This window comes from Myotis davidii, unplaced genomic scaffold, assembly GCF_000327345.1.
Source record: "Myotis davidii unplaced genomic scaffold, ASM32734v1 scaffold18, whole genome shotgun sequence".
In the NCBI taxonomy this organism is placed as follows: Eukaryota; Metazoa; Chordata; class Mammalia; order Chiroptera; family Vespertilionidae; genus Myotis; species Myotis davidii.
In genome coordinates, this window is record NW_006292696.1 from 1269428 (window position 1) to 1282025 (window position 12598).

At 42.1% G+C, this 12598-nt stretch overlaps 1 protein-coding gene across 1 annotated transcript in view; it reads left to right on the top strand.

Annotated features, from left to right (window-relative positions):
* Positions 1–506: 506 nt before the first annotated feature.
* HMGXB3 (HMG-box containing 3) overlaps positions 507–12598 on the top strand; it is a 43142-nt gene continuing 31050 nt past the window's right edge. The window contains exons 1-4 of the mRNA XM_015565612.1: positions 507–588; positions 4637–5134; positions 6193–6291; positions 8352–8483. Of these exons, the coding sequence (XP_015421098.1) occupies positions 4856–5134; positions 6193–6291; positions 8352–8483 (510 nt within the window). The 5' untranslated portion in view covers positions 507–588; positions 4637–4855. The remainder of the gene's footprint in view (positions 589–4636; positions 5135–6192; positions 6292–8351; positions 8484–12598) is intronic.

Genomic DNA, 12598 nt, shown 5'->3' on the forward strand with positions numbered 1-12598 from the left:
GCTGCATTGGGTCACTGATAATTCTACTTGCTTCCCTCTCTCAGCCTGAGATGACCAAAGTCTGTAAAGGCAGTGAGTGGCGGTCCGACTATGTAATCAGCCCCCTCACTAACCTTTCTGAGGGTGGAATGACAGGGCAGCTGTGTCTGTCTTTGCTCATATTGGGTTGTAACGCCAGTCATCCTGCAGAAAAAGGTCCATGGAAGTAAACCAGACAAGCCTTTGCTTCCTGGTTTCTACAGAGATAAACCTCTGATGCACCATCTAGGGGTCTTATTTAAATGTTTCTTTGCTCCAGTTCTTATTTAGTTAAATGCTTTGAAATGAAATACTGAGTTTTGTGTCTACCTCTTCACTGTTCAGAACTAGTTAAGTGAGGGAAAACCTTACTTAACTAGTCATTACTTCCTCAGGTCGGCTTACCTTCTGTACTATTATGACATCTACCTGAAAGTTTAGCAGGAGCTCCCCCACCTCCCACAGTCTGAGATCAATAAGAAGATTAGCGAGAGTTGGAGGCTTCTCAGCGTGGCTGAAAGGAGTTACTACTTGGAGAAAGCCAAACTAGAGAAAGAAGGTTTGGATCCTGTAAGTAATTTTTCCCCCAACTTATTTCTCCTTTGGTTCAATGGTAAAGGCCTAAGGGAGATCAACCCCTGTTCTCCTGTTTCCTTTTCTTGGGAAAACTTTGAATTGAATTGAGTCATTTTTCTTTCTTTTGTCTGATATTGCCTGCTTTAATTTTGATGATACTATGTACTCTTTTGTCCTCTGGTTGCAGCAGTACATGGAGATGGCATTTTCTGAGTTATCTGCAGCGAGCCTTAGATTCCTTTTCTGAATTTTAGCATATCTTGGAGCCCTTTTATTCTTATGGGTAGTAAATATTTTCCTTTATACAGGGCAAAGGTAGGTTTACAATTGGTATGGAAAAATATAATACCGGAATAAACTCTGTTTCATGTACTTACAACTGTAAATCTACTTTTGCCCACCCCCTATTGGCATTTCTCCTACATCAAGAATGGTCATGTTATAAGTTGAACATAATATAATTAATTTGTGTTCTAATGATTACTGTCAGGTATAATGATCAGCAGTTGGACTCTGTTTAGAGATAGGTATAGTAGCTTTGTATAGTATCACCACTGATGGCTGTGAACTTTGCTAGAAGCAGAAATGCAAGGTTAAAGCAGATGATGATGAAGGAGAATGAAGGTTTGAGTGCATAGATTAAAGAATAAGCAGGGAAGCGTTTGGGTTTGTGTCCCTCAGCCATTTTGTTATTCTAGTTCACAATAACAAAATTCACTGACAACTGTTAACACCGCTGTGTTTTTTAAAACAAATTCCTTTAGGAAGATAACCTTGTTATTGCTTGCTGAGACCTTTTAACTTTAAATCCATTTTTTAAATTGAAATAATTGTCTCTAACTTCTTTGTTATAATGTAAAGCAGGGGTTCCCCAGGAATGCAACTGTTTGGCAGAACAGGCTGTATTTTTCCTTAGTGGAGCTCATTCCACTGCCAATTAGATATTTTGTCCTTATTGGCTTGGCATTCCTCTTCCAGGAACGGCTTTGTGTTACCTATAGTGTTGGAGATGTCACTGTGTACTTCCTCCTCCAGATAATTTGTTTATAAACTGTGGATCTGGGAAACAATCACTGCGGGGGAGTCGGGGTCGAGGGAGAAGAACCCGAGGCTGGAAGAAGTACACATACTCCCTTTGGTTTACCCATTATAAAGTCAACATTCTTTTTGCCCATGATACCAAAAAATTTTCACCTAATCTGTAGTGATTTTTTTTTTGTTGTTAATTCTCACCTGAGGATATTTTTTCTATTGATTTTCCGACAGAGTGGAAGGGAAGGAGTGGGGGGAAGAGAAATAGGGAGGAAGGAAGAGAGAGAGACATCAATGTGAGAGAGACACATCAGCTGGCTGCCTCCTGCATGTATCCCCACAGGGGGCGGAGAACGAACCTGCAACCCAGGTACGTGCCCTTAACCAGGAATTGAAGCTGAGACCTTTCGGTGCTCTATTCACTGAACCACACCAGCTAGGGATAGAGTAGAGATATGGTTCTTAAAAAGACATTATTGTAGGTCTTATTAAGACATTAAAAAACATAAAATAAATCCTCTGCAGTGATTCTTTGTTATCCATTTTTAATTTATATCTACCACTATTTTACCTCTGCCACCAGAACATGAATAGATTAGCTCTGATACTGACTAGCTGTGACCTGGGAAGAACCACTTAACCTTTTGAGTTTTGCTTTTCTCATTTGTAAAATGGAGATAATTGTATCTACTCACAGGGTTTAAAATAGATAATGTAAAGCACCTCGATGAGTTCTTGGCACATGCTGACTCAGTCAGTAAATATCACTCTTTAGTAGATTAAATGTCCAGTGACCATATAATAAGAAAAGGTGGCATTTAATGAGCATCTGGACCAGCGGTTCTCAACCTGTGGGTCACGACCCCTTTGGCGGTTGAACGACCCTTTCACAGGGGTCGCCTAAGACCATCCTGCATATCAGATATTTACATTATGATTCATAACAGTAGCAACATTACAGTTATGAAGTAGCAACGAAAATAATTTTATGGTTGGGTCACAACATGAGGAACTGTTTTTAAGGGGCCAGAAGGTTGAGAACCATTGATCTGGACTATGCCAAGACTGGTGAGGCTTTATGTCAGGGGTGGGGAACCTTTTTCCTGCGAAGAGCCATTTGGATATTTATGACATTATTCATGGGCCATACAAAAGTATCACCTTAAAAATTAGCCTGCTATATTTGGTCAAACATTTAATTAGCTCACCCCTAATGCCTTGGCAGGGCCAGACCAAATGATTTCAAGAACTTTATAAGGCCCACGGGCTGGACGTTCCCCACCCTGCTTTATGTGCTGTGTTTGACCTCACCCACATTGCCTGGTGTGAAGGTGAGACCCTCTGCCTGTATACTTTGAAAGCGTATCAGCGTACTTGTGGCATGCTGTCTCCTCAGCAGCCCCTCAGGTCTCCTACCAAGGGATAGAGACCATAGTTCCAGTGTTATTCCTTCCAGTCTGTAAGATGAATGTCTTTTAGACCAGTGGTCACCAACTGGTGGTCCACGAGGTCCAAAAGGTTGGTGACTGCTGATTTAGGCCATCCTGATTTCTCTATCCTTGAGTCTGTTGATTAAGTCCAGACCATCCTGTGCATTTGCCATTAGTTAGTTTTGTTCTCCTGACCTGTCTGCCTCAAAGGATGACTTGAGAATATCATTTCTCCATTATCTCTTCAGTAAAGGTTCCATAAAGGATTCGGTCTGTCTGCTTTGCTGTTTCATCTGAGTGCTTCCTTTGTACCTTAAGTGGACTCATTGACTATTGCTTTTGATTTAAGATCCTTTTGTAATTGACTTAGTGTTTCTTTTAAAGTTGCTTCTGAAATATTTTTTGTTCCATTTCAGTTCTCACTTAACTGTTCATTTTGAGCTTTTCTATTTTTCTTATTGGGTGACTTTCAGTTTAAATTGAAAAAGGGGGGAAAAGCCACAAAAAGGAAAAAACTCACAAAAGCACCCTTTTCTTGGTGCCAATTAGTCATTCAGGGTTGTGCTTCTAGTACCTGGTTTCCTTAGTGGAGCCTGTCTGCCACTGCCATTTAGATATTTTGTCCTTACTGGCTTGGCATTCCTCTTCCAGGAACAGCTTTGTGTTACCTACAATATTGGAGATGCCACTGTGAGTCTGGGAAACAGTCCTTGTGGGGGGAGAGGAAGCAGAACATTTTAGTAGACCTGGCCTGGAGTCCCAGCTTTTTACTTCCTAGTTTTGTGTTTTGGGAAGGTTACCTCCTTGAGCTTCAATTCCTTCATTGCCACGTGGGAATAATAATAGTATCTAACTTAATAGTGTTGTTTTTAAGGTTAGGAAATTATTTTCTAAACTTGAAGATCCTAGGTCAGTGTTAATATTATATTCTTTCCCCCACCCCCAGTGTTTTTAGGCCCTTGTCAGATAACCCCTCCCAAAAGCACATTCTCTCATGAGGCCTTCTTAGCTCCGTGATCTCTTCATCCTCTTCTTTGTAATCTGGGAGAAACCAACAATGTTTGGACTCTTGATGCCATGAGTTCCAACTAGGCCTTGACTTGTAATTTAAGCTTTTTGCTTTTTTTTATTGCACATTATAAATTCTGTTGTTTAAATTTTCTGTTACTGTGGAATCCTAAAGTATCAGAGATGAAAAGGAACTCATAATTAGCCAGATTCAGATCCCCCGTTTTACAGTTTGGGGAGCTAGTCCAAAAAAGGGGAACGGACGGATTTGCTTGAGACTGTGCCAAACATGGGGTTCCCATTCACAGTTTTGGATGCCAAGATCAGTGCCCTTTTAATCCATGTTCTCAGTCTCCTGTGTGAATGAGCAAGGAAACTACATTGGTCAAAGTGAGATTCAAATGAAGATGGCATTGCTGTTATAGAGGCTGAACCTATCTAAATCTCAAGTCAAGAGAGCAGAGTCTTTCTGGTCCCTTTTGCAGGGAGAAGAAAAAGCTCAAATATGTATATCCATGTTTTACTCCATTTATCTTTGCTTGTCTCCCTTTTCCTGACTTCCTCACCTTCAGAACTCTAAGCTCTCTACACTGACCGCTGTGGTTCCGGACATCCCAGGTTTCCGCAAGATCCTACCCCGCTCGGATTACATCATCATCCCCAAGAGCAGCCTGCAGGAGGACCGGAGCTGCCCTCAGCTGGAACTGTGTGTGGCCCAGAACCAGGTGTCCTCAAAGGGGCCATCTCTTGTATCCAACACAACCCTGGAGACAGTGCCCAGCCATGCAGGCATGGCAGAGCAGTGCATGGCTGTGGAGTCCCTCGCTGAGGAGGTGGGAGCCCTTGCCCAGCCAGGTGCTGTACAGGAGATCACCACCTCAGAGATCCTCCGCCAGGATGTGCTCCTGGAGGAGGCTTCCCTGGAGGTAGGGGAGAGCCACCAGCCTTACCAGACAAGCCTGGTGATTGAAGAGACCTTAGTGAACAGCTCACCAGACCTCCCCTCTGGAAGCCTGGCTGTGCCTCAGCCCCAGGTGGGGGAGAGCATGTCAGTGGTAACAGTCATGAGGGTAAGTGGCTTTGGTACTGATGTCTTTTACTTCCTCGAGAATTACTAAAAATTCACAGCCAGCACCATGCCGTGTGCCTCTGGAGATGTGGACTGGAGAGAGCTGCTGACGGGGCATTTCTAGTGGGACTGCAGTCCTCCTGAACTTTCTTGCCCCTGGGCTTGATCCAAGTTGTTTCCTGTTTCTCAGGCAAGTTGCTAGCTCCTCTTGCCCAGCATAGGTGGAACTTTCCCCATATGAGGTAGTACATCATACATTAGCAGGAAGGAGGAAATGGTATGTGGGCTACCCATGAGATAAAGCCAGGGTCTGTCAGGTATAGTATCAGTCAGGATTTTATCTTTCCTGAAGATTGTTGCAACAAACAAAGTGGCACCTTGAACTGTGTAGGAGATTTCCACATGGTCTTCATGGGTACGGGGTAGGTAGGAAGAAGGGGGAGTTCTCTTCAGGTTGATGGGACTAATCATTGAGGAAGAAGAGGCAAGTCTCTCTCCAGAACTTACATGTTAGGCCCAAGTGAGTGGAAAGAGCAGTATCAGTGATCCCACAGCCTGGACCCCTGAAGTAGGAAGATGCCAGCATGCCCTTTATTACACTTGGTAGGATGGTATCCTCAGAGGCAGGACCAGCATGCTGCAGCCCCTGTGGCCTGTAAGGGTGAGAGCAGGTACCTCTGCAGAAGAATCCATGCCAGGCCTGAATCCATTTTATTGTTTGTTGCCTCAGTGCTGCTTATGATAGCGAAGCATGCACTGGCCAGTAAGGACATTGGATAGGGTCAGAGGGCTGGGTTCTTTCACTAACTGCTTATGTGATCTTAGGAGATCTAAGTCTCTGGGAACCGGTTTTTTTTTATCTGTAAAATGAGGATAGTACGTTCCCTGTGGTAATGTTTCTTTCCTACTTTTATTTGCTCTTAAGTAAACTTCTTATTTTGAGACAATTGTAGATTCTTTATTTTTTTAAATAAGCACATTGTGGTTATTGGACTCGATCTGATCTTGGTGTTGGGGGAGGTCCTCGGTGTTCTTCACTCTCTCTCCATGTGCCCACAGGATTCCAGTGAGAGTAGCTCCTCTGCGCCAGCCACACAGTTCATCATGCTGCCTCTTCCTGCCTACTCGGTTGTGGAAAACCCCACCTCCATCAAACTGGTCAGTGTGTGGGGATTGATGGAGGCTAGGCCTCCAGAACAGTTCTCTTCCAGGTAGTTTCCTAGATGTCTTAGACCTTCGGACACTGGGACTGGTGAAGTTCTCAGAGATTATCTGGTCTTTCAGGGTGTTGGTGGCCAAGCTGCAATCCAAAGCTTGGTCTTTTTTCCTGGTGACACACCACTTCACACTTATTCTTGCCCTGTTGTTACCATTATCATAAGCACCTTTTCCTGGATGTCCTGAAAGAGGTAGCCAGGTGGCAGCTAGGTGTTTTCTCAAGGGAGGTTTTCGGGTTTTTTGGGCCAGGCTAGGGAAGCTGGGATTGATAGCTGAATACACACTCATAAGTGACAGAACAAATCTGACAGGGAATGTTTTCTTTCCAGCATTAATTTAGAAATGGTTCATAGCTAATTTCTACTTATAACTGCCATGTAACAGCCTATTGTAATACAGTCTGTTGAAAGGGAAATCAGCAGGGATGGTGAGAGCCAGTGGCCGAGTATATCCATATGCAAATAAAATTGACCTTTGGACAACAAAGTTGACCACCTGTACAACTTTGAAAATCTAGGTATAACTCAATCAAGTCTGCCCTCTGCATACTTGGATGGCCAACCAGGTATTGAAAATAGTACTTAAATTCTGGGTTCTACTGGAGTTCCCTCTCATTTTTTAGTGACCATGGTCTACTTTTTTTTTTTATCTCTGAACCCTAGGTTCCCTGATTTTTAACTAATAAGAATAAAGATGAAGCACATTCTTTGAAGTATTTAGAGCCATAGGGTGCAGCTGGGTACATGGAAATTGTGGGCCAAGAATTAGAGAGATCTGGTTTCTAGGTTTACCTCTGCCCTTGAGTTACTACTATTTGAGGCAAAGTATTTAACCACTCTGAACCTCAGTAGGAATAAACTTCAGAGCATTGTTAAGAGCATTATATGAGATACTATGTAAAGTGTTCAGCACTTTGTGATTCCCTGCTCAATTAATAGCAACCACTCTTATCACAAGAAAAAAAATTATAATTATGTGTACTCATGGGTATTAACTAGCTTTATTGTGGTGATTGTTTTTGCAGCATATACAAATATTGATCATTATGTTAGACATCTGAAACTAATATGTCAGTTATATATCAATTTTAAAAATAGCAGCTATTATGATCTTTATTTTTCTGGTGCCTAACTATAACCTTGGACAGCTCTCTTTTCTCATTTGAACTCATTTGCTCCATTTCTAAAAAGTACACTAGTTGTAACTAGTCAGACCTTTCCAACTCCAACCGTTTATACCAGCTGTGGGCAAACTACAGCCCACGGGCTGGATCCGGCCCGTTTGAAATGAATAAAACTAAAAAAAAAAAGACTGTACCCTTTTGTGTAATGAAGTTTACTTTGAATTTATATTAGTTCACACAAACACTCCATCCATGCTTTTGTTCCGGCCCTCTGGTCCAGTTTAAGAACCCATTGTGGCCCTCGAGTCAAAAAGTTTGCCCACCCCTGGTTTATACCATGAACTAGAGGCCCGATGCACATAATTCAGGCAAGAGTAGGCCTTCTTCCCCACCTCCCCACTTCCCCTGGCTGCCAGGACCAGCTTCCCTCTGGCACCCAGGACCCAGGCTTCCCTTGGAGCCCTGGCTTCATCTGGAAGGTCGTCCAGAAGGAAGTCTGATCTAATTAAGCATATTATACTTTTATTATTATAGATTGCCTATCCTTCTACAAGCTGCTATCCTGCTGGCATTGTTGTGGTGATAATGGTCATCAGGATCTGAGAGAGGTTAGACCAGGGATGGGCAAACTTTTTGACTCGAGGGCCACAATGGGTGCTTAAACTGGACCGGAGGGCCGGAACAAAAGCATGGATGGAGTGTTTGTGTGAACTAATATAAATTCAAAGTAAACACCATTACATAAAAGGGTATGGTCTTTTTTTTTTTTTTGGTTTTATTCATTTCAAACGGGCCGGATCCGGCACGCAGGCCGTAGTTTGCCCACGGCTGGGTTAGACTGTGATGTTGATTCTGACCGCCCCCCCTTTTTTTACAGACCACTACATACACCCGCCGAGGCCATGGGACATGCACCAGCCCAGGTTGCTCCTTTACATATGTCACAAGGCACAAACCACCTAAGTGCCCTACCTGTGGTAACTTCCTAGGAGGGAAGTGGATCCCAAAGGTAAAATCTATTGGCCATTGCTGATTTGGAAGTCCACAAAGTAGATTTTCCTTCAGAACAGATAACTTTAAAAATTAATGTTTATTTTCATTTTCTGACCATACAAGTAAGTCAATTTCATTGTAGACTGTTTTAAAAAGAAAGAATAAAATGTTACCCATAAGCTTATGCCATCCAAAGAAAAGCTATTATTCATTAATATTTTGGTCTTTTTTTGTGTGAATATACAAGTTCTGTATCTTGCCTTTTTTCATATATCATGCCTTTAAATATTCTTCAAAAATGTTTTCTGTAATGATTTTATAATTTCCCATGGATGACTATCCCATGTTAATTTATTCATTTCCTATTAGGGTTAAATTTTTAACAGCCCATCCTTTACACTGACTGTTTTTGCTATTTAGATGTGTAGATCACATGTTCTCACTCCTTAGCTCAAAGTCATTTCAATCTATGCTCCTATTAAAAGTGGAGGTACTTGACTAATATTCAAGATCTTTCATAGGCTAACTTTCCAAATATATACCATTTCTCTAGATAATTGATGCTTTGTAAATACATGAGCATCAAAGCTATGCCCTGTGAAGTTCAGTTCAGCACATGTTGTATGCTTGGCACTTAATTATATAAATCATACATGCTTGTCACATTTTTATATTAGACTGTAAATTATTCAGGGCCCAAAAGACTAAAATAGTCAGGGATGGTTTTATAGAGGGGATGGTCTAGATTAGTAGAATTTGGGTAGATAGAAAAGGAAAAAGGGTATTGTCTTTGTGAAAATAGCTTAGGCTAGGATTGTGTTTGTAATGTGTTTAACTCAGCATAGTCCAGGTTTATTTGTGTAGATAAAACTCATATTGCAGTATACTTATTAAGTTTATCTGGGGCAATTTCCACAGAACATCTCCTTGAAAAATACTGGGATGATGACTTTTGCCCTCTGGCTCCGTGTTGAAGCTCAGGATAATACCAATTCCAGGAAACAGGCTAGGATAATAGGTAGGAAAACAGTCCTGGAGTTAGCTTCCTCAGTTCAAAGCTCTGCTTCCCAAGTTTTTAGCTATGCAACCTTGGGCAAGTCATTTTATGTTTCTACTCGTGATTTAGGTTTCCTTCCATTTGTAACTATAAGTAAACAACACTACCTAACTCATTAGGGTTGTTGCAGGAGTCCAGTGAGATTATGCATGGAAATGGATGACACATTCGTGGCATTATTAAATCCTCAGTGAGGCTTCATTCCTGTCGTCGTCGTTGGCAGCAATATAATTATTGTCTCTATTATTGTTAGTAATTCGATCTTTCAAGGGGCAGGAAGGATCTAGTGCTAGTGTCTCTCAGGAGGTTTTGTCCAGTGTCTTGTGCGTACTTCCGGTGTGCCTCTGTGAAGCCATCCCATTTATTCCCACCCTAGTTAGTCTTCCCAAAACGTACTTCCCCAGTGGCAGTAGGGAGATTAAATTGGATAGTAGTCGAACCTTCCTTGGCCTTTCTTCACTCATGCACAGAAGGTCTGTCTGTTGACCTTATTTCCTATGCTTTTGCATGGAACAATCTTAATGACCCTGTGCCCTTCACTTCAGATTATGTTTTTACTTGGCTTTCTTTTCTTTTTCATTTTATGTCTTTTTTCCCCACCTTTGATTAAAATAACTTTGAGCTTTGGTTCTCTTTCTGAGATGAAACTCATGACATGAAGACAGTTGGTTTTTTTATCTACTTGTCCTCATATTGACTTGCTAAGTCAGAAGTTTTTCCCAAAGGTTTTTCCGAGTCACTGTGTAAAGAGTAGATTCTATGATTTCTAAACCTCATAGGAATGAATAAGTGAGTACAAGAAGAAAAAGAGTAACATTTTAGCATTAATGTACTTTGAATTTTAGAGTTAAAAGTGACTTTGGTTATCAGCTAGTTCAACTCCAAGTTTCCAGCTAAGGGGAAATAGATTCAAGGGAAGTGACTTGTTAAGTTCACTAATTATGCCAGCGCCTTTTCTTCCACTAAAACACACTTTTAAAGCATTGCTAACATTTTTTTAGTTCTGATTTTTTGAAGCAAGTATAAATAGTTTCTAAAAGCTCCAAATGTGTCCACACCAGTCAGGAAATGACTCAACCTTTTCTTGTATTGTTCTGGAGCTCATACTGGCTAAAATTAGCCCCAGAAAATGTGTGGCATGGTTCCCAGTGAGTTAGATGGAACAAAGGATGGTATAAAAGGCTCTGTAGCTCAGCGCCTCACTCCTTTGTGTTCTCTGATCGTGCTAATTGAGGTCTCTGAGTGGGCAACTGGTAGTATTTGCCTTTCATCTTGAAAGAAAGGTGACGTCTAAAAAGGGGAGGGTGAGTAAGGAAATCTGCGATCACCAACTAGAATTTTAGCTTATTGCTTAAGTTATCCAGTTTTCCTGCCAAGGATCTTTGTCTAAAATAGTCTACATAAGTGGGCAGTGTTTTGCTCAAAGATCTCATCTTAGAAGCTTAGTTTAACTTGTCTCCTATTTTTCTTCAGACTTTTCCCTCTTTAGCAGTCAGTAAGCCCTGTATCTTTACTCATCTTTATGCGCCAGTGGGTGTTAGAATCTGAGAACGCTTTATGGAGATTTCTTAAAGTTCTTAGCTAGAGGTGACATGCTGCCTGGGGGGCTTTGAAAGGGTGAGTGGTTTTTGCAAATCAGTCACTGGAAGGTAGTGATAAAATTTAATGACGGCACAGATGCTGGTGGAGTGGGGTCACCTGAAAGGCTATCTTGCTGCTGTTGACAAACACTGAGAACCCAACTCTCTTATAACTAGAGGCCTGGTGCATGACATTCGTGCACTGGGGTACAGGGGGCAGGAGGGGGGGTCCCTCAGCCCAGCCTGCGCCCTCTCACAGTCTGTGACCCCTCGCTCCTTACTGCTTGTCTGCTCACTCGTTGCTCCTTACTGCTCGGCTCGCTGCTCCTTAGTGCTGCCACAGAGGCAGGAGAGGCTCCCCACCACAGTCACTGCACTCACTAGCCGTGAGCCCAGCTTCTAGCTGAGTGTTGCTCCCACTGTGGGAGCGCACTGACCACCAGGGGACAGATTGAACGTCTGCCCCCTGGTGGTCATTGCGCATCATAGTGACCAGTCCTTCCTCCATTTGGTCGATTTGCATAATAGCCTTTTATAGGATGAGGAAATGAGGCTTCAGATAGAGCTTGCCTTGGGCCACTTGAGTAATTAGGAGTGAAGCTGAGCTTAGATGGAACCCAGCTTTTATGTTTCATGTCTCCTAGTTTACAGTGCCTTTCACTACACACATAAAAGAAAGAAACCTTTCTGAGAACTTTCCTGGAGACAAGTACTATTTAAAAAAATTTTTTAGAGTGTGTATGTATATAATTATAGGGTGGAGCAAAGTAGGTTCCCAATTGTGAGTATGTGAATCACAGAGTTTATTCTTGTATTATTATTTTTTCTTTTTTATGGTAGACACAGAATAACTGCTCTTAAAGTATTACTGCTAATCAATTTCTAGCTAGTACACAGGCAGGCTTTCTATTGATTTCTACTAAACGTGACTAAGGTTCTGGTGCTTGCTGTTGCACTAAGTTCCCTGGACTCCAAGGAAGCCTAAACAAAACCAACAGGTTTGTAGTCCTGTGGTTTACTTTACAGCTCATCATAGGCATGAGTTTGAGCACTGCTTTGCTCTACACCACCAGATTCTAGGCATACTTTTACTAGTTGGTCACCATCTTGCTACCAGGTTTGACCAAGTTTCTGCATTCCAAGATGCAATGCTAACATTTACAGTGAGTTCCGGATAGACTTGGCTTTCTACTTCAGAGACCTCTTAATCTCATTCTTACCTAGAAGGCAGTGTAGCAGCTATGCTTTCAGGAGGGGGATGTGTAGGAATTAAGCTCAAGAAACTCTGGTTAGAGAATGTCATTAACGGTTAGATGGCAGAGACCATGACTTTTGTACATTTGGTAGACTCCGGGGCTTTGGAAGTGTACAATGATCTCTTCACATATGGTGTGAATCGAATGCAAGCCTCACTTTCAACTTATTGCCAACTTCTTCATGCAAGTAGGTGCCTTTTCCTATTCCTCACTGCCTGCATTGGGCGGGGAGGGGGGA